We start from the raw sequence: 23,226 nt of genomic DNA, 5'->3' as shown, positions 1-23,226 counted from the left end.
CAGATGCTCTTCTCCTACCCTGGGAGTTTCTATTAGCTCCTTTGGTAAAATATTCAATACAGCATCACTGTGTGCAGTAAATCTCTCATTTCCTCTAGCCTTTTGAAGATGTCTTAACATTTAAGATTTCTGGTTTAGTGATAATTTTGGAGATTAGGTAGAAGTGTTAATATTCCCCTCCCCCATGTTATTCCAGAAGTGCTTATGGTAAGATGAGATAAGATGTTGATAATATAATTTAAAGGGGGAAAAAATACCATTATTATATGGGTGCAAGTATATAAAGTTTCATATGTTTGTAGATAAACACTAGGACACAATATACTAAAATGTAAATAAAGTATGAGTGTGATAACACTTAGGCATGTTTTTAAATAAAAAAATTAATTTTTACTTTTTTCTTTAGAATTTCTGTTTTATAAGTGTAGACACTGATTTGAATTGACTTTTTTTTTCAGATTGTGACCTGAGCTCAGAGAATTGAAAAATAATTTGTCTGAAATCATGTTTTTATTGACAAAACAGGAATTTGACTCTCGGCTCCTTATGGAGTCGCTTGCTTCTATCACAGTAGGCAGAAATGCACAGTTGGAATGAGGAGTAGTGGGAGAGCTGGAAGACCACTGAGGAAGATGGAAGTCTCAGGCACTGAGCAGGAAAGGCAGGCTTTGGTCCGATTATCCAGCCACATCCCAGGAATAGGTGCTGGGAAATACTGCCAGGACTGCCATTTGAAAATTTTAAATCCGCCACTCCTCCTTGCCTTAAAAATCAGATAAAGCCAATTATTTTAGTTTTGGCAAACACATTCAGACAAGTGTTTTTTTCCTTGCAGCAAAATAGATCCTGTTTAATCTGTTTTTCAAAACCACTAATTTACTATAGTTGATTTTTACAACTACCAATTTGATTTCAATTCTTCTTCAAAATATAATGATTGATGTTGGAAAAATAATCATGATCAGTTCTGTCCATGGTAAAGCATAGAAGGTTTTGTACCATGTGAAACTTTTTATCAAAAATAAATTCTAATCATACATGCAATGGTTATTATCCTAAGCAAGAGTCAGGCCTTATAATGAGCCCTTATGTTTTTTTTCCCAAAGCTGAGCATTCATTCATTCCCCACCTCAAGCTAATTTTTTCTCCCTTAAGTGAGTAAATTGGTTTGCATTTGTCCCCAGTGACTATCATCTTGCCTTAATGATCTATTCTTCTAATTTCTTAATGTTATTTTAAAATTAGATTCTTGTTCTCTGAGGCTTTAACAATTCCACACACCTCAGTAGCATCAACAGATTTAATAATCATGGTCTCTATTCCCTTATCTGGATCATGAATAAAATTATTAAATGATATCAATGATAAACCTCTTTATGGCATCGTAAAATATGCCACCCTCTTAGTTTTTATCCCAAATGCTGTGGACACTATTTGAATTCAGTCCTCCAGGCAGTTTTAAATCATTTTTATTTTTCTTCAAATCATGCATTCCTAGCTTATTGATGTTTGGTTTATAATTTTATAAATAAAATGTTAAATTATTTAATTTATAACAATAATATTTAGTGTGTCAATCTCTCCCATTCTGAAATCCTCCATTTTGAATTACTTACCCCTAAAAAATTACATACCTACCTAATATCTAACATATATTGAGAAGCTATGGCAGACTTGGATTGTTGAAGAAGACTAATTCTCGGTCATAAGCTGGAATCGTGTCTAGTTTTGCTCACCATTATATTGTGAGGGTCTAGCACAGTACCTAGCACATTCCAGGTACCCAATAAATATTTGTTGAATAAATGAATGAATAACCCAAGATATCCTGCATGTTTGTACCCTTAGTCTGCTCTTTTAATTCATAAAGCAGATTTGACTTTACCTTTGTTTCTTTTATTTTTCCCCCAAGTATATTTTTAATTAAATGGCTACATCCTCAATATCTTGCACCCCCTAGGTTGAAACACAGATTCAGATGGAGTAATCTTTTGGATCTTAGTCTGGAAAGCTAACTAAAAATGCCCTCCAGGCTGGTTCTGTGGGTGAATGCTCTGCACTGTGGGATAGCTGGATTCAATTATTGCTCTCAGTTTGTGGTGTCAGGAGCCACCTGTGCTCAGGAGAGCCTATATGCCTTTATGTAGAGGATAGAGCCTCTGTCCCCATAGAGAAGCCTGCTTAGTCCATTAAAACTGTTTTAAATAGGTCTGAAGGGGGTATCTTCTTCTTGTCACAAAACACAGTAGAATAGCATGGTTTCCCCAGAATCATGTTTTTTGAGAGAGAAGAAAAGGGAGGCACCGCTATATAGATGCTGAATGCAGTTTTATTTAAGTTAGAAGTATTTGTCATTAACTAGATTTATAATTCCAAACATATACACTGATCCTAAAGTCTGATTTTGTTTTAATTAAGGATTTTTGTGATTTAAATATGTTTGATCTGTTGGAGAGCTGTGTTTTGTTTAGTTGGTACATCTGAAGCCATTTCCCCATGTTTCCTAAGCAGTGTCTGCAGGCATAATTCAGCCTCCCCACTTATCACATCAGACAGAGTATTGATCCTTGGTGATGTTCATAACCACCTTTCCTGAAATAACAAGTTGGCTGTACCACCTTAATTTTCAAACAAAGTTACTGACGTAACAGTGGAGATGAAAGGACCTGGGCATAGTTGTGTAAGATCCTCCTAAGGACTTTTGGTGAGTGGATTCTGTCCCTTTCCCCCTTGGTCTTTGTCTTTCTGGCTTGGAAAGATCTTACCTATTGACAGGAGCATAATAAAGCCAGGTGCCCCTCTGAGATTGATTAGTGCCTAGAGCAGTGGTGCCCCCTGTGGAAGATTTCCCTGTCCTAGCTCCAAGTGAATTATGCTAACCTTTATCTTTGATTTATACCTCACGAGATTTGTGTGCACTTATTTCAGTGTGCTGTGATCTCTCATAGATACATGCCATTGTTTGTCTGTCCTTTTAGTGGCAAAAGCAGTAAGAATTCTTTATTTTGTGTGTGTGTACTATATTCAAGACACACACCAAGCACTTTACAGATTCCATCTCTTTGCATCCCCTCATTTTATGGAGAAGAGATCAGATAACAACACTGTTCTCATAATTAGGTACCGCACGGAGTTAAGATTCTGCACAGGTCTGCTGACTCTACAGTGTATCCTCTTGGCCACTGTACTGCTTTTTTTCTTGCTTTAGACATACCAAAAAAAAGAAATAACAGAGAATTTGTATGAAGGCTCTGCGCTTAAAAGCTTTCAGAAATTGGGATGCCTTATTCTATAATCTAACACAGTTCTAATCTCAGAAATTATTGATTATCCAGTGACAGTCTAAAGGACTGTCCTGGGAATTTATGTTTGCTAAACCAGGACAATAATTATTGTCCTTTTTGGAAAATATTCTTCACTCCCCCAAGGAACTTTTACAGATATAATCTTTTAAAGCAAGTTCTCACCACCATTCTCTCAAGGGAGGTAGGGATCTAAGTTAAATAATCTTCCTTAACAATATATCCTAGAGACCACCTACATCTGGAAGAGGTGTTAATCCTGCAGATAGGATTACACTTACATGACACCATGACACCGAGAATAACTTCTTCACCCCATACATTGATTCCTTCCTATACCACCCAGACTGATGCAACTTGCCTGGAAGACATAGCTGAGAAAATTACTGAGTCAGGTCCTAGGAACCTCTGTGCCCTACTTGGGCTGCTATTGGGCCTGATCTCCTCTGTGTACATATATTCCTCCTACAGTGTGTGTTTTCAACTACACCCTTGTCACTTGGAGTGACAAAAGTTCCTGATAGAGAGTAAGCCATGAAAAGGGATCTAGTGCCTCTTCTCTCTCCAGAAGGCAGTTTGGATCTTGAGTTTTCTTCTTAATCAAGAGAATAACAGCTTATCAACTTCTGAAATATGCTGGTGCCTATATTAGCAGAAAGAACTGTTTTGGTAGAAAGAGTCAGAAACTTTAATACAAAAGATGTATTATTGACTCCAGGTGCTCAAAAGATGTTATCAGCAATATCTTTCTCTCACCCTCTTGCTGTCTGTTTGGCCATCTCTCTCTGCTTTCTTTTGTGATGGCTATATTCTTAGACATGTTCCTTCGAAGTGGTGGCAAAGATGGCCCCTAGAAGCTCCAGGCTTCCTGGTGTTTATTTATTAGTAACTCAGCAAAAAGAAAAAAAACAAAAAACCTCCTCTGGTAATAAAAATTATCATTGGCCTATCTTGGGTCCCACACTTAGCTTTGAACCAGTCACAGAGCCAAGGGGTTGAGGTGCTCAGCATGATTCATCTGGCAAGGGTAGGGTCACTCTAACAGGTCCATTATATTCCTCAATATAATTCACTTCCAATTTTAAATATATTCCATAAATTTTTGTTTATCTCTTCTCATTTAGGAATTTGAAGATTTTTTTAATGTCACAGTATATCACAAAACACTCTAAACTCTCCAAAGATTGGTCATTTGAAGTTTATAATTTTAAGTATGGTATTAATATTCTTTGTCGGAGGTAAATATATTATTTCACTGTCATTATTCTCGGTAGAAATAGCTTTTCATTTGTTTGAGAGGCTTTCTACTGACAGAAGACTTAAATGTGTCTTAGCTCCTCTCGTATCAGGGTGCCCATTAGGATGATAGAAATCTAGAGCCATATGAGTGGTGGCGGTTTTGAAGCCAGTGATTCCCAGGTATCAGCATCCAAGTGCTAAAGCAGATGAAAAATCGGACACGGTAAGGATGTAAGAAATTTATAGTATGATGTAAACTTTAATAAAAGAATAGAAACTTAAACCCACTCTTAAATAGTTTATATGTTCCTCAAATAACCTCCAGGACTGTTTGATACCCATAAAATGTATATGCTTTTGTCTCATATTGTTCTTTTTAATTAAATAACCAGCAAAGCACTTGTCATAAGATTACACAGCTTACTATTTATTGATTCACGCCTCAAAAAGCTATAGATACGCAGTTTGATGGTGGCTCAGTGGCAGAATTCTCACTTGCCATGCCAGAGACCCGTTCAATTCCCAGAGCCTGCCCATGCAAAAAAAAATACATATATATATAGGCAAGTGTGACTGTAGCAGTCTATAGCCTATAATATCTTTTGGTTGTTGAATTCCTGTCAGAGTTTGCTAAAAACCTTCATGGTCTCAGTTTTGCCTTTTGAGTTTGTATGTAGATCAGTATTCGTCTTTGAAATATAATGCAAAAAATTTAAACATTAACTTTGAATCAAGATATGAATAAATCTGTGATTTTATAATCAACAAATTTTCTTTGGAAATATGATAACTAAAAAGCAATAATTGTTTTTCCTCTGGAATTCTAAATTTAAGAGAATTCTAAATTCTAAATTTAATAGAATTCCGTATCACTAGCCCCAAATACCCAGTTTATCAAATGTTGATGAAAGCGTATAAATTATTAAGAATTAAATTGCACATTTTGTTAATTGCATTTTGGAATCTGGCATGTCTGCTTATACCCTGAACTACAAATTGACCTTTGTTTGTTAATAGCAAGCATAATTTTGCCTGAATTATTCTGTCATGGAATCAGCAATTTTGAGAGGACCGGTAAAAAAAATTTTAATTACATGTACACACACACAAACACACATAAAATCAGACACAATAATTTGTATGAAATCAGTTGTTGGTTTAAATTTAGCTCTTCATGGAGACCACAGCGTGGAGTCATAAATGCATTTAGCTGAGAGAGTCTTGAAATAAGGTCTAAAGCCTCACTCCCAATAGGAAACCACACACTATCCAGATGTAGACTAATCTATGGAGGAGAGGTCCAAAAAAAAGATATCAAACATGTCTTTCTTTGTTCTTTTAGGGTGAATAGATTAAATTTTTAAAAGTTCACAGTGATTTCAAATTCATTTTGAAAAACAAGTATGCCACTAATTCACTAATTATTATTCAAAATATTTAAAACATCTTCATCAATCTATGTAAAATAATCTATGAATGTTTATAATTAAAACCAGGTGCATTATATAAATGTTAAATAGGAACTTTGCAATGATCCCCATGCTCCCTTTCTTTTCAAGCCTTATATTTGTGTAGGGTTTTACTGATATACGATTTACAATCTCATATATATTGTCTTATTTGTTCTTCATAATAATGCCATGAAATATAGTATCACCTTTCTGATTTTGCAGGTGAGGAAACAGGGCTTAGAGAAGCTGTTTTGCCCAAGGCCACACATGTCCAGGGTCTATTCAAGTCTTTTGTCCATTTTTAAATTGGTTTTTGTGTTTTTTGTTGGATTTCTTCATATATACTGGATATTAAATCCTTATTTGATATGTGGTTTCCCAATATTTTCTCCCATTCTGTAGGTTGCTTTTAGCTTTCATGTTGAAGTCCTTTGATGCACAAGTTTTTTATTTGGGTAAATCACATTTTCCTATTTTTCTTTTGTTGCTTGTGCTTTCGGTGAGCAGTAAGAAACCATTGCCTAATACAAGGTCCTGAAGATGCTTTCTTCTAGTAACTTTATAGTTTTGATTCTTATATTTAGTTATTTGATCCATTTTGATAATTTTAGTATGTGATGTGAAGTGTTGAGGTCTACCTTCATGCTTTTGCCTATGGATATTCAGTTTTCCAACCACTATTTGTTAAAGAGATTATTCTTTTCCCATTGAGTAGACTTGGCATCCTTGTCAAAAATCAATTGGCTATGTCAATGGCTGAGAGATTTCAAATGGAGTCGAGAGGTTATCCTGGAGTTTATTCTTACGCATTCTGTAGATATCACCTTTTTAGTTAAGGTATATTGGAGAGGCTGAAGGGAAGTGCCTGAAAATGTAGAGCTGTGTTCCAGCAGCCATGTTTCTTGAAGATGATTGTATAATGATATAGCTTTCATGGTGTGACTGTGTAATTGTGAAAACCTTGTGTCTGATGCTCCTTTTATCTACAGTATGGACAGATGAGTAAAACATATGGATTAAAAATAAATAAATAATGGGGGAACAAATGTTAAAATAAATTTAGTAGAATGAAATGCTAGTGATCAATGAAAAGGAGTGGTAAGGGGTATAGAAAAAATAGGGGAAACAAAGGCTAAAATATATTGGGTAGTTGGAAATATTAGCAGTCAATGAGAGAGAGGGATAAGAGATATGGTATGTATGAGTGCTTTTTTTTTCTTTTTATTTCTTTTTCTGAATTAATGCAAATGTTCTAAGAAATGATCATGGTGATGATATTGTGAGTTTTTTTATTATGTACCAGGAATGGAATGACATTTGGTAAGAATGTTCATGTTCATATGTTGTTATGCTTAAAAGAAATTTTTTTTAATTAAAAAAAAAATCAATTGGCCATAGATAGAAGGGTTTCTTCCTGAACTTTCTGTTCAATTCCACTGGTCTATGTGTTGGTTAAGTTCCTGTGTCAGCTTGGCTAGGTTATGGTATACAGTTGTTTGGTTGAGCTAGCCCTGCCCTCATTGTTACTGGGTAGATATTTCATGGATTTAAATTATCAGTAAGTTGATTGGTTGCACCTATGGCTGATTACATCTACAATCAAAATAGAAGATTGCCTTCAGCAATGAGAGGATTCTCATCCAATCAGATAAAAGCCTTACTGGGAGAACAAATGATTTCAGCACTCCAAGAGAAGAATGTCTATCTCTACTTCAGCCAGTCAACGTCTCCTGGAGAATTTATCAAAGCTTTCATCAGAATTCCCACCTTGCAGCCTGACCTACAGAATTTGAACTTGCGCTTGCCAATTCCCATAGTCACATGAGCCAATTCCTATAATCTCATAATATTTACAAATAAAACAAGTATATGTTTGTATGTATATATGTATTGTCCTTTCAGTTTTGTTTCCCTGCAAAACTCTGACTACTACAGTCTCTGTGCCTGTGTGCCATACTACGTTGTTTTGATTATTATGCTTTGTAATTAGTTTTAAAATGGAGAAATTTGAACTTTCTAACTTTGTTCTTTTTCAAGCAAGTTTTACTATTCAGGACCCCTTGCCCTTCTATATATATTAGCTTTTCTATTTCTGCAAAGAAGGCTGCAGAATTTGATTGGGATTCTGTTGAATGTGATTTCTTTTAGCAATGTTTTGTAACTTTCCATGTGTAAGTCCTAGTGGCTTTTTTGTGGATTTTTCAGGATTTTCTATGTGTAAGATCATGTCATCTGCAAATAGTGAAAGTTTTACTTATACCTTTCCAATGTGGATGCCTTTTATTTCTTTTTCTTGTCTAATTTCTCTGGCTAAAACTCCTAGTACAATATTGAATGATAGTGCTTACAGTAGGCATCCTTGTCTTGTTCCTGGTCTTATAGGGAAAGCTTTCAATCTTTCACCATTTAGTATGATGTTAGCTGTGGATTTCAAATATATGCCTTTTATCATGTTGCAGAAGTTTCCTTCTATTCCTGGTTCTTTTAATGTCATTATCAAAAACAGGTGCTGAATTTTGTCAAATGCCTTTTCTGTATCAATTGAAATGATCATGTGAGTTTTTTCCCCTTCATTCTATTAAGGTGGTGTATTACAGTAATTGGTTTTCATTTGTTACCACCCTTGCATACATGGGATAAGTCCTGCTTGATCATGGTGTATAATTCTTTTAATGTGCCACTGATCTCGGTTTGCTAGTATTTTGTTAAGGATTTTTGCATCTATATTCATAATAGAAATAGGTCTGTAGTTTTCTTTTCTCATGATATCTCTATCTGTATTAGATTAATGTTGGTGTCATAAAATGAATTAGGAAATGTTCCTTCTTCAGTGTTTTGGAGCATGAATGGTGTTAATTCTTCTTAGAATGTTTGGTAAAATACACCTGTAAAGCCATCTGATCCTGGAATTTTAGGAGGTTTTGATTACTGATTCAATCTTTGTACTTATATTGGTTTGTTGAGATCCTCTATTTGTTCTTGAGTTAGTGTAGGTTGTATGTTTCTAGGAATTTTTCCATCTCATGTAGATTATCTAATTTGTTGGTATGTAGTTCATAGAATTCTCTTATAATCCTTTTTATTCCTGCGGTCTTAATAGCAATGTCCTCCCCTGCATTTCTGATTTTAATTATTTTCTTCCTTTCTCTTTTTTTACTTTGTTAGTCTAGCTAAGTTTGCCAGTTTTATTGATCTTTTCAGGAATTGATTTTTTATTTAATTGATTCTCTCTATTGCTTTTTTATTTTCTATTTATCTGTACTCTTAATCTTTGTTATTTCCTTCTGTTCACCCTGGGCTTAGTTTGTTCTTTTTCTACTTCCTCCAATTGTGAGATTAGGTCTCTGATTTGAGGTAGCTCTTCTTTTTTAATGTAAGTATTTAGAGCTGTAAATTTCCCTCTCAGCACTGCCTTTGCTACATGCCATAAGTTTTGATATGTTGTGCTTTCATTTTCATTTGCCTCAAAATATTTCTTAATTTCCCTTATGATTACTTGTTTAACTATTGGTTGCTTACGCACATTGTTTAATTTCCACATATTTGTGAATTATCCAGTTATCTGTCTTACTGATTTCTAGCTTCATTCCATTGTGGTCAGAGGAGATACATTTTATAATTTCAATATTTTTATATTTATAAAATATTTATAAATATTTATTGAGACTTGTTTTGTGACTCACATATGGTTTATCATGGAGAATGATGCATGTATATTAGAAAAGAAAGTTATTCTGCTGCTGTTTGGGTGACATATTCTGTCTGTTAGCCCTAGTTGGTATAGTGTCTTTCAAGTCTTCTATTTCCTTACTGACCTTCTGTTTAAATATTCCATCCATATTGAAAGTAGTATATTGAAGTCTCCTACTATTAATGTAGGACTTTTTATTTCTCCCCTCAAATCTGTCAATATTTGCTTCATGTATTTTGAGGCTCTGCCTTTAGGTGTATGTATATTTATACTTGTTATGTCTTCTTATTGAATTGACCCCTTTATTAGTATATAGTGACTTTTCTTTGTCCGTTGTAACAACTTTTGACTTAAAGTTTTTTTTATCTGATATTAGTATAGCTACCCCATCTCTTGTTTGGTTACTGTTTGCATGATATATTTGTTTCCATCCTTTCATTTTCAGCATTCTAATGTCTTTGAATTTAAGGCGAGTCTCTTTTATATAGCACGTAATTGGGCCATGCTTTCCTATCCATACTGCCAATCCCTGACTTTTGAGGGAAGAGTTTAACCCGTTTATATTTAAAGTAACTTCTAATAATGTACAGCCCACTTCTGCTATTTTGCTATCTGGTCATTGTAAGTCTTATACCTTTTTGGTACCTCAATTCTCTCAATAATGCCTTCTTTTGTATTTGTCTGACTTTTTTTTTTTTTTTGTATTACACCATTTTGAGTCACTTCTCATTTCTCTCAGTATACATTTTTCATATATTTTCTTTGTGGTTACCATGAGGCTTAAATTTGCCATGCTAAATCTATAATAATCATATTTAATTTGAGACCAATTTAATTTCAGTAACATATACATATGCTGTTCCTGTACCCCTCTGGCCCTCACCTTTTTGTTGTGCTTATTACAAATTATATCTTTTTACATTGTATGTCAAAAACCACAGATTTGTCATTTTTATGCATTTCCATTTTAGAACCTAAAACAAGTAAAAAGTAAAGTTATGTAAAACAAAATGCAGTATAATAGTACTAGCATTTATAACTACCCATTTGGTTACTTTTACCAGAGGTCTTTCTTTATGCTGCTTTGATCCACTACGTAGTGTCCTTGCCTTTCAGTCCCAAGAATTCCCTTTAGAATTGCCTATAGGCAGATCTAGTGGTAACTTAACTCGTTCAGCTTTTGTTTATCTGGGAAGGTCTCAATCTTCCCCTCATTTTTTTTCTCTTGAAATACACAATTTTATTTAGAAACTGTTTAGAGTAGGAAAAACTCTGTCAAGAAAGACCAGGTGGAAAATGGGTTCCCATAAAATGGAATCTTTGGGCAACAAAAGTCTGAAAGGGCACAAAAAAGAAATAGCATCACTGTCATTTGAGTAATGGCTAGTTACTTGCGTTTTTGGGGCATTGTTAATCACTGAATCTGAGTTTTCCTCTAAATTCCACACACAGCATGTACTATACAACAATCTTACATTAAAATACCTGCTTTTTACATACATTTTAGGACAAGCTACCACAAAAAACAGATCAATACAAATACATCAGAGGCTGAACAATCTTAGTAGTGGGTGGTACACATTTTGCGAATTTTGTCAAAGGGACTGAATAGGCTGTGGCAAAAACAAATGAGGGAGAATTAAGGAATAAAATATTTTAAATACTAATTGATTAACAATCAGTAACAGTACTGTATTTCCTGCAAAAGAAAATTAACATTTAGTAATTCACTAACAAATTTATCTCCAAGGAGATTAGTACACTGGTAAAGTATTCCAGTAACAGTGGAGAACTGTGAACAGTAGGTACCAAAAACACCCCAGCCTTGCAGATCCAAGGTAGCAATGGCCTTCACTGATGACTCCCTTTTTCACACAGGTCCAGAAAGAACTTGCAGCATAATCACCAGTATTTCCACTCTAAACAGCAAACTTTAAGGAGCCAAAGAGGAGTTCCCAGTGGACAAAGGGAGCAGAGAAGAGAAACATGTTAAATGTAAACTTAAAAAAAACAATAAAATGGGACACAATCCCATTCAAATCCCAGAGATGTGGGCAAGTCCCCAAATGTAGTTGTTAAATAACTGAACACACCTCATTTCCCAAACACACAATATACCCAAATTAGGGGGATAATTGGAAAATATCATCAGAGAAATGCTCCATGAAATTAGAGCTCTTAAACTCAAATATCTCAAGGTTGAAACGTACCCTGTATTCATCCAGGCAACAGTGCCTCTTGCTTTTTAGCAGGGATACAATTGGTCAGTGTGCTGGTTTGAAAAGATGTACGTACCCTAGAAAAGCCATGTTTTAATCAAAATCCCATTTTGTAAAGGCAGAATAATCCCTATTCAATACTGTATGTTTGAATCTGTAATTAGATCGTCTCCCTGGAGATGTAACTGTTTCAAGAGTGGTTGTTAAACTGGATTAGGTAGAGACATGTCTCCACCCATTTGGGTGGGTCTTGATAGTTTACTGGAAGACTATAAAAGAGGAAACATTTTGGAGAATGCAGGAGATTCTGAGAGAACAGAATGACATAGGCATGAGAAGCAGAGACCACCAGCCAGCGACCTTTGAAGAGAAAGAAGGAAAACACCTCCCGGAGAGCTTCATGAGGAAGCCAGGAAAGAAAGCTAGCAGATGATGCTATATTCCCCATGTGCCTTTCCAGATGAGAGAGAAACCCTGACTGTGCTTGCCATGAACCTTCTCACTTGAGAGAGAAACCCTGAACTTCATCAACCTTCTTGAACCAAGATATCTTTCCCTGGATGTCTTTGATTGGACATTTTTATAGACTTGCTTTAGCTGGGACATTATCTCAGACTTAGAACTATAAACTAGCAACTTATTAAATTCCCCTTTTTAAAGCTGTTCCATTTCTGGTATATTGCATTCCAGCAGCTAGCAAACTAGAACAGTTAGTGACACCTAATAGCTATACAAAGCAACTTTCCTTTTGGGCCAATTGTCTAGGCCTACAAGGATTCAAGCAGTCCTGCAAAGCTTTGTGAACAGCAAGTTCCAAAGGTTCCAAGGTCTGGCCCTTCCTTCCCAAACACAATGTCAAACACATAAAATCTGTCATGTTACATTTTAAATTTTGAAATATGGAAGCCTATTTTAAATACTCTTAAGGCATTTATTTATTAAAATGTTCTTTGCCAAGATTTCACATTAGCTTAAAATTCAATTCAGTCTCTCCATTTCTCTACTGAGGTCTCCACTTCCATGAATTACATAAAAACACTTTCTCCAGCCATCAGCATTACCAGCAACCACATGGTGAGCCCAGGGTCAGCCTCTGTTCCCTAAGTAACTCAGCTAGATGTTAATACTACTCTTCTACAAGGTAAACCCCCCTTTTTCATACTTAATAGGAAAGGAGTGAAACTTCTGCAAGGTGCACTTTTTCAGAAGAGGTACTTTTTGCTTATGAAAAGAAACCAGTGAGTCCTCTAGGAATAATAAATGGGAATGTTTTACAGTTAAGCACACGATTTGGAGTAAAGAATTCCAATGTTGCTCTGCTGGTCCAGATTGTTCCTCCTGGGGGCCCCTTCATCAGGTATCACAAAGCCTTCCTCTGTGGCATGGAGAATGTCCACAGTCCTCTGCAATGCAGGGTCTTTTTCCTCCTCATTCTCCTGACAGATCACTTCAGTGCTTCTTAGTTTTCCAAAGTAGAAATGTCTCTCCTCCAAGTCTGCGATGGTGAGATTCAATACATCGACCTGCTACATCAATTCAGCTGCTTCATTGCCCATGCCAGGATTCGTTCTCACTGCACCTGGGCCAGCCTTAGGAGTTGTGGTAGTTCTCCGTGTTCAAATGGGCCCTGTGGAGCTGCACTGCTAGAGCTGAGAGGTTTCTTTGACTTATTCAGAGCTGAAGCAGCAAGGGAGGGAACCACTGCCATCTCTTGACCTTATCTAACAGCTACAGAGTCTTGTCCATCATAGTTTGCATCAAAAACCTTCTTGAACCAATGAACAAATTCAAAATTGCCCTGAAGCTTTCCTTTCACTAATGTTACTGGACATAGGCTGTGGATTCTTTTGCCTGATGCACTCAATAACCAATTCCTGAGACACCAGGGTTTCAGAGAGAGAAAGAGTTTATTACTAGGTGCATAGTAGGAGAGCAAATGACCTAGCAGCCCCAAATCTGTCACCCTGAACTGTAGTCATTTGGATCATTTTATTAGAGAAAAGATGGGCAGGGTTTAGGATAATGAGTACAGTGGCCCCAGATGATGTAATTAAAGGTGATTTGATTATTGAGCATGCTCTGTATTGATTACATGCTTTGTCATAGAATGTATGAAAGAAAATGGCAGAATGAGGTATAGGTGACTTGTAGGTTATAGCCTAAGCTACTACGCACCTCATAGGAGAGCCCATCTACGTTAAATCTGGTTTTGGTCATCAAGATAATTTTGGACTTGGGATGGGTTAGTTCTGGGCAGACCCAGGACCCTTCATTAACAAACATTAGGGCCTATCTCTACTGATTACTAACCTGGATAACTAGGTACAGATGAGGGTTAGTCACAAGGTTTTACAATCACGGGGGCAGAAGATAAGGGCTATACAACCATTATCAAAGATCAAGGCAACTCGGTTACAATTTAGAGATTTCAGGTATTTCCCTGTCTACTCCAACATGCCAGAAAGCAAAAAGGAATTTTTTTTTTTTTTTTTTAGTATTCAAAACCCTCCCTTAAATCCTGATTTCTCAGTTACACTAATTTGTCCACAGGAATTATTTTGTCAACACCCATTTTCTTCTTTTTCGCATGGGCAGGCACTGGGAATCCAACCCGGGTCTCCGGCATGGCAGGCAAGAATTCTGCCACTGAGCCACCATTGCACCACCCAACACCCATTTTCTTAAAGCCTGCTTGTAGTATTTTGAAGTTCTGGATGTATTCATGTTCTAACTTATCTTGAAATTTCACCTTCTTCAAGGCATTGAAGCCAGGAAACATCATGTCCACAAACTGACAGTGGGCAGCCCCTGTGCACAACCATTCAATCATTGTCAAATTCAACTGTGGAGACTCATGTCATATTGACTTAAGTTATCATTGCTCACTGATGTCAAGTATACATTCACTGCCATCTTCCGCTCTCTATGGAGCCACATTCCACTGCCTGTGCCTGGCTCCAGTTCCTCTCCATCACATTCAAACCACTCGACCCCGCCTGCTCTCCCACATGATTCCCCTCATTTTTTAAAAAGTCTTGCTAGAAAATCCTAGAATGAGCTGGTACTGAGCCTCAAGGGATTGAAAAAACCTTCTCAACCAAAAGAGGGAAGAGAGAAATGAGACAAAATAAAGTGTCAATCTTGTGCATTTCCTAGTATAATTTATGTGGACAGCTTAATTGAACACCATAAGTACATGGAACCTTGAGTAGGGCATGAAATTTTGTAGGTTTGTCCAGAGTGATGCCCTGGTAAATACCGGAGTGATTTGAACAGTGAATTAAAAAGTATTTGCAAAGTCTCCTTGGGCAAATGGCAAGAAAGGGGGGAAAATTCAGTTTCCCCATTTGGAGAATTCTTGATATTCTCACAAGCAGTGGGGATAACCAATTCAATAGGCTGAGCCCCCAATCTTGGGGTTTGTTCATATGAAACTTAACCCCGCAAAGGATAGGCTCAGCCTACATAAAATTAGGCCTTAGAGTCACCCCCAAGAGAACCTCTTGTTGCTCATATGTGGCCTCTCTCTCTCTCTCAGCCAACATGACAAGCAAACTCACTGCCCTCCCCCTCTCTATGTGGGACATGACTCCCAGGGGTGTGGACCTTCCTGGCAACATGGGACAGAAATCCTAGAATGAGCTGGGATTCAGCACCAAGGGATTGAGAAACTTTTTTGACTGAAAGTAGGAAGAGCGAAATGAGGCAAAATAAAGTGTCAATGGCTGAGAGATTCCAAACAGAGGTGAGAGGTTATCCTGGAGGTTATTCTTATGCATTAATTTAGTTAAGGCCTAACAAAGAGGCTGGAGGGAACTGCCTGAAAATGTAGAGCTGTGTTCCAGTAGCCATGTTTCTTGATGATGATTGTATAATGATATAGCTTTCACAGTGTGACTGTGTGATTGTGAAAACCTGTGTCTGACACTTCTTTTACCTACCTTATGGACAGATGAGTAAAACATATGGATTAAAAATAAATAAAAGGGAGAACATATGTTAAAATAAATTTAGTAGATTGAAATGCTATGTCAATGAAAGGGAGGGGTAAGAGGTATGGTATGTATGAATTTTTTTTTCTGTTTTCTTTTTATTTCTTTTTCTGAATTGATACAAATGTTCTAAGAAATTATCATGATGATGAATATACAACTACATGATTAAAAAAAGAATGTTCATATGGTATGTTGATTGGTTTTATTAATAAAAATTTTTTTAAATAAACAATAGGGGGGACAAAGGTTAAAATAAATTGAGTAGATTGAAATATTAGTGGTCAGTGAGAGGGAGGGGTAAGGGGTATGGCATGTTTCTTCTTTTTTCTTTTTTATTTCTTTTGCTGGAGAGATGCAAATGTTCAAAAAAATGATCATGATGATGAATACTTAACTATGTGATGATATTGTGAGGTATTGATTGTAACCATGTCAAGAATGTTTGTGTGTTTTTTGTTTACAATGAAAATATTAAAAAAAAATAAAGTGTCAAAGGCTAAGAGATTTCAAACACAGTCAAGAGGTTGTTATCCTGGAAGTTATGCTTATGCATTATGTAGATATCACCTCTTTAGTTAAGGTATAATGGAGAGGCTGGAGAAAAGTGCCTGAAAATGTAGAGCTGTGTTCCAGCAGCCATGTTTCTTGAAGATGATTTATAATGATATAGCTTTCGCAGTATGACCGTGTGATTGTGAAAACCTTGTGTCTGATGCTCCTTTTATCTACTTTATAGACAGATGAGTAGAACACATGGATTAAAAAAATAAATAATAGGGGGAACAAATGTTAAAATAAATTTAGTAGATTGAAATGCTAGTGATCAATGAAAGGGAGACATAAGGGGTATGGTATATATTAATTTTTTTCTTCTTTTTATTTCTTTTTTCTGAATTGATACAAATGTGCTAAGAAATGATCATGATGATGAATATACAACTATGTGATAAAAAAAAAAAAGGAATGATCATATGGCAAGAATGTTCATGTTTGGATGTTATGTTTAAAAAATAAATTAATTTTTAAAAAGAAGTCTTGCTAGATATAAAATTCTTATATGGCAGATGTTTTCTTTTAGCTCTTTAAATATTTAGTACCACCACCTTCTTGCCTCCATAGTTTCTGATGAGAAATTAGAACTTGGTAATACTTTGCCTTTTTCTTGCAGCTTTCAGAACTCCCTTGTCCTTTACATTAGATGATTTGACTACTATGTGTCTGGTCATGCTTTTCTTCAAATTTGCATGGTTTGGAGTTGAGAATGGCTTCTTGAATGTGCATATTTGTGTATATATAATTTTGTTTATCCATTCATTTGCTAATGGACACTATAGTTACTTCTACCTTTTAGCTATTATGAATAATGCTTCTGTGAACATTGTGTAGAGATTTCTGTTCAAGTCCCTGCTTTCAGTTCTTTAGGGTGTATAACTAGAAATAGAATTGCCAGTTATATGACCATTCTGTGTCTAACTTTCTGAAGAAACTTGATACATTTGTTTAATATGTAAGATGTATTTTTGAAATTTGTCCTTGACTATAGGGATGCAAAGGACATTATTGACATATGTGTTCTCTTCTCAAATGAAATTTCAATGCTCTCAAGAACGTAGGAGTGAAAGAGAGGCATTATATATTAAGAGCAAACTAAATGTGACCACTATAAAAGCTTATAATCTAGGCCCCTGTTTTCTTATAAGTATTTTCTAAATGAGAGAATACAATATTTGCTGGTTTGTTTTTGGCTTAATTTGCTCACCAAATGTCCCACAGATTCATTTATAATGTTGCATGCCTCACCACTTCATTCTTTTTTGAAACATCACAATATTAGAAACATAGAAACATTACTGATTTTTGTACATTAATTTTATATCCTGCCACATTGCTGAATTTATTAGTTCAAATAACTTTGTAGATTTCTCAGGATTTTCCAAGTATAGTATTTTGCTGGTTTGAAAGGAAGTGTGCCCCCTAAGAAAAGCCATGTTTTAATATAAGTCCCATTTCATAAGGTAGAATAATCCCTATTCAATACTGTAGATTTGAAACTGTAATGAGATCATCTCCCTGGTTGATGTGATTTAGTTAAGAATGGTTGTTAAACTGAATTAGGGGATGACATGTCTCCACCCATTTGAGTGGGCCTTGATTAGTTTCTGAAGTCCTATAAAAGAGGAAACATTTTGGAGAATGAGAGATTCAGAGAGAGCAACACTACAAAGCAGAGAGTCCACCAGCCAGCGACCTTTGGAGATGAAGAAGGAAGACACCTCCCGGGGAGCTTCATGAAATAGGAAGCCAGGAGAGAAAGCTATCAGATGACGCAGTGTTTGCCATGTGCCCTTCCAGCTGAGAGAGAAGCCCTAACTGTGTTCGCCATGTGCCTTCTCACTTGAGAGAGAAACCCTGAACTTCATCGGCCTTCTTGAACCAAGGTATCTTTCTTTCCCTGGATGCCTTTGATGGACGTTTCTATAGACTTGTTTTAATTGGGACATTTTCTCAGCCTTAGAACTGTAAACTAGCAACTCATTAAATTCCCCTTTTTAAAAGCCATTCTGTTTCTGGTATATTGCATTCCAACAGCTAGCAAACTAGAACAAGTATCATGTCACCTGCAAATAATGAAAGTTTTACTTCTTCCTTTCCAATTTGGATGCCTTTTATTTCTTTTTCCTATCTAATTACTGCAGCTAGAACTTCAGGTACAGTGTTGATTAATAGTGGTGACAGAGGGCATCCTTGTCACATTCCCATTTTAGGGAGATAGCTTTCAGTGTCTCTTCATTGGGTACGATGCTGGCTTGTCATATACGCCATTTATCATATTGAGGAAGTGAGGAACTTACCTTTGATTCCTATCTTTTTTTTTTTTTTGCATGGGCAGGCACTGGGAATAAAACCTGGGTCTCCGGCATGGCAGGCGAGGACTCTGACTACTGTGCCACTGTGACCTGCCCGATTCTATCTTTTGAAGTGTTTTTATTAGGAAAGGATGTTGAATTTTGTCAAATGCTTTTTCAGTATCAATCAAGATGATCATGTGAATTTTCCCTTTCAGTTTGCTGATGTGCTGTATACATTAATTGATTTTCTTGTGTTGAACCATCCTTTCATTCCTGATATAAACCCCACTTCGTCATGGTGTACAATTATTTTAATGTGCTGTTGAATTCGATTTGCTAGTATTTTATTGATAATTTTTGCATCTATGTTCATTTTGGTGATTGGCCTGTAGATTTCCTTTCTTATAACATCTTTACCACATTTTGTTATTAAAGTGATGTTGGCTCCATAAAATGAGTTAGGTGGTGTTCCTTCTTCCTTAGTTTTTTGGAGAAGTTTGAGCAGGATTGGTGTTAGTTCCTTTTGGAATGTTTCTCTTGCTGCTTTCAGGATTTTCTGCTTCTCTTCAACATTTGACAGACTGATTAGTATGTGTCTTAGGAAGGCTTATTTGGATTTATTCTATTTGAAGTTCCTTGGGCTTCTTTGATTTGCATATTTATTTGCATATTTGCATTTAAAATGGGGAAGTTTTCTCCCATTATATCCTCAACTAATCTTCCTAGCCATCTATTCTTCTCTTCTCCTTCTGGGGCACTGATGATTCTTACATTTGTGTGCTTTGTTTTGTCCATCATTTCCCTGAGATCCTATTCAAATTTTCCATCCTTTTTTGTGTGTTCAAACTCAGTTGTCTTGTCCTCAAGTTCACTTATTCTCTTGTCAGATCTGCTCTTGTATGTCTCAAGTATATTTCTGATTTAGTCTGCAGCGTCTTTAATCTCTGTGATATCTGCTATTTTTTACTTATTCTTTCAGATTCCTATTTATGCTCTTCTGGTGTCTTCTTGATCTTTTTTACATCATTAGCCATCTGATTGATTTTATTTAGTAGAGTTCTACGAACATTTTTGATTAGTTGTTCCAAAATCTGTGTCTACTCTGGTGTTTTAGTTTGGTCATTAGGCTGGGATCTATCTGTCTGCATCTTGATATGCTTATGATCTTCTGTTGCTTTTGCAGCATGTAAATATCTTGATAGGGTTACTTTGGACATTGATTCCCTTCAGTAGTCTAAAGTGGATTCCACCATTCATAATATTTCTGAACTTCCCATCTGTGCTGGTTTGAAAGGAAGCATGCCCCCTAAGAAAAGCCATGTTTTAATATGAATCCCATTTCATTAAGGTAGAATAATCTCTATTCAATACTGTATGTTTGAAACTGTAATGAGATTATCTCCCTGGATGATGTGATTTAGTCAAGAGTGGTTGTTAAACTGGATTAGGGGATGACATGTCTGCACCCATTTGGGTGGGTCTTGATTGGTTTATTGGAGTCCTATAAAAGAGGAAATATTTTGGAGAATGAGAGATTCAGAGAGGGCACAACAACATAGCCACGAGAAGCAGAGTCCACCAGCCAGCAACCTTTGGAGATGAAGAAGGAAAATGCCTCCTGGGGAGCATCACAAAACAGGAAGCCAGGAGAAGACGCTAGCAGATGACGCCATGTTCACCATGTGCCCTTCCAGCTGAGAGAGAAACCCTGAACTTCATCAGCCTTCTTGAACCAAGGTATCTTTCCCTGGATGCCTTTGATTAGTCATTTCTATAAACTTGTTTTAATTGGACATTTTCTCGGCCTTAGAACTGTAAGCTAGCAACTCATTAAATTCCCCTTGTTAAAAGCCATTCCATTTCTGGTATATTGCATTCCAGCAGCTAGCAAACTAGAACACCATCTTCCCTAGCAAATAGTTTCCTCATGGTCCCAGGCACTGCTCTATATGTTCTACAGCCAGCAGTCCCTTGTTTTCTATAGAAGAGCTCTGTGAGCCACCTTCTACATAAAGGGCAAGTTCTGGAACAGTGAGTCCTTCAAGCTACCACAAGACAGATTATGTCAGACATAGATGCTTCCAGTGTGTGCATGAGGATTACTTTGCTCCCTTTGGAACCAGAACCAGGGATTTGCACTAGAAGTGTGGGCCAGCTCCACACCAACCCAGATGGAGAGGCCAGCGAGGGCACCAGGAGATCCTACTGCTTTTAAGTAAGTAGCCTTTTTCTTGATTTGGCCCTCACCCTTTTATTATATTCCTATAACTATTTTCTGGACTTTGAAGAAGATGTTTTTGCCGGTGCTTGCTCATTATTCAAAGCTTCTGTAGGGAAAATGGAGCCCTGAATCTTCTCACTCTGCCATCTGCCATCTTAATCAGGGTGAGGCTTTTTACAATTAGGTTTTGAAACCTAAATGTACAACTATATATTTATCCCTGTTCCATTTTATCTGGCCGATATCTATTATTCAGCCTGTCAAAACCATTAAAATTTTGATGCCATCCATATGTTAGTTATCTTGCTTGGCTGTGTGACATCTGGAAATGTAATATGAATTTCTTCTCCATCTTCAAGGAGTACATAGAACTGTGGTAAGGGAAGGCAGTCAACTATAGTATCCCAGTAGCACGACACTAGAGATTATTTTCCTGCTAATTATAAATCCACTACTTAACATTTTCTAGTAATAGTTGTTTTACATGTTTGAATCCATATAACCATACTATAATCCAGATCACATTTCTCTATATTATCCATGAAGAACTTAAGTACTAAAATCAGAATACATTCTCTCTCAGGTATTTCGGAAACCAACAGTCAAGTGGCCGTATCAAAAGAAAAAATAGAGAACTTGCTCTTTGTTCTAGGGCCAGGACCACCACTGCTTTTTTTTTTTTCTAGAGCTCACAACCCATCAGTTTAATAACCATTTCTGGATTCTTGCCATAAGTTGTCAATATATGTACTATTCTGTTCCAAAATGTACATTTGTCTTCATTTTTGTATGTGTATGTGTGTGTGTGTTTTTGTCCTCTGTTCAAAGACATTAGTTTGCAATCTCCATTCCCTCTCCCATTCTGAGATTTGTTTTCAGCTGGTATTTGCATTTAGTGCATTCCACATGCAGAAAAGAGCAGGGCAGAAGTAGGGGAATGCTCAGTGGGGGTGCTACAGACTAGGACCTAAGTCTACAGCAGCCTGGGAGATAAAGGCCAAATGGGACTGTGAGACAAAATGAATGAGAAAACTGCTGGTGGGAAGAGAGTAGATGGGATGCTACACAATTATTTGTTCTAGAGGGTAATATAATGTCTAGAATGAGGGGAGGGTCTTGGGGTAGGGGCCTTAGAAAGAGTAGAACATCAGCAAGCTGAATCCCAGGACCTTGGCTGAATTGACAGCCTCCCCTGACAACCTATAAAGGGCTATTTGAATGCACATGTAGTCCTTAAAGGCCCCTCTTAATGGAGTTATCCTATTTTAGTCTTCACAGAGTACCTAAAAATGATTACTCTGTTTATTCTGTCTTCTATTAACAGAATATTTTCTTTTGTAAATATTTGAGCACTCTTATTCTTCTGTTCAGCATATTGCTTTTACATTTTTACACCTCTTATTTTTGTCATTATCCTCTCCCCCAATCATGCACCCCCACTCCCATCCCCATCAGTCTTAAGTGAATTCTGAGTTTTGGCCTGACTGATAAGTTTATTGGTTTCTGAACATTTTTATATCAGGAACACCACTTTAAAAGCATTTGTGACAAGCATCCTTGTGATAATACAGACTTGGAGGTGGTTTCCCAATGCAATCTACAGCTTTGTACCCCTCTTTTGTTCACTCCCTCAAATCTGAGACAGTGTTTTTATCTCCACAGTAGTACCTCAAATGGAGCTCATCAGTGGAGTTGACTATATGCTCCTCCATCTATATTTATGCCTGGGCCTTCTCATATCTGAGCCCTAAAAGAGCTTATTCTATTTTTTTCATCTATTTCATAATTAATTATGACTATTGTCATAATTTAATTTTTCATAGGCTCCCATTACCCTTGAACTATATTTCCACTTATGATCTCTTAGAATCATCACCATCTTTTCTCTATTCTTATTTTTGCAATGCATTTTTCTAATATATAGTATGCAGGTCTAAAACCATACCTGATAGTCCTCCCTTTCTCTGATTCTAATATCAAGATGGCATTATTTTTTTTTTGCAAGATTCTTACCACTTTTACATCGAATTATGTTAACATAATTAAGTGAAAAATGCTTCTTCTACATTCTGATACATAAGCTTATCAGCCAATCACATCAAGAATTTGTCAAATTTAGAAGGGAGTTTTAGCAGATATCCAAAGTCTCTTATCACTACTCCATCTTGCCTTTCAGCTAGCTCTGTAATTTCCATTAGGAAAGCATGGTCATCTACTACCTAGTCAGGAGGTGTGTGGTCTCTTCCCATAATATTTGTC

At 36.4% G+C, this 23,226-nt stretch overlaps 1 protein-coding gene and 1 pseudogene across 2 annotated transcripts in view; one reads left to right on the top strand and one right to left on the bottom strand.

Moving 5' to 3' along the window:
* The window catches only part of PDSS2 (decaprenyl diphosphate synthase subunit 2), a 383,533-nt gene that overhangs the window by 342,141 nt on the left and 18,166 nt on the right, over positions 1-23,226 (top strand). The window contains exon 8 of one of the 2 annotated variants that reach the window (XM_077162557.1): positions 459-11,058. The exons of the other annotated variant lie outside the window; for it this stretch is intronic. Within the exon in view, the coding sequence (XP_077018672.1) occupies positions 459-470 (12 nt within the window). The 3' untranslated portion in view covers positions 471-11,058. Of the gene's footprint in view, positions 1-458; positions 11,059-23,226 lie in introns of those variants that run through there. 2 annotated transcript variants of the gene reach the window in all.
* Positions 13,180-14,732, bottom strand: LOC143682439 (microtubule-associated protein RP/EB family member 1 pseudogene; annotated as a pseudogene).

This window comes from Tamandua tetradactyla, chromosome 5 (genome assembly GCF_023851605.1).
Source record: "Tamandua tetradactyla isolate mTamTet1 chromosome 5, mTamTet1.pri, whole genome shotgun sequence".
In the NCBI taxonomy this organism is placed as follows: Eukaryota; Metazoa; Chordata; class Mammalia; order Pilosa; family Myrmecophagidae; genus Tamandua; species Tamandua tetradactyla.
The sequence above is the reverse complement of the archived record's forward strand: the minus strand, read 5'-3'. Positions and strand labels throughout refer to the sequence as shown.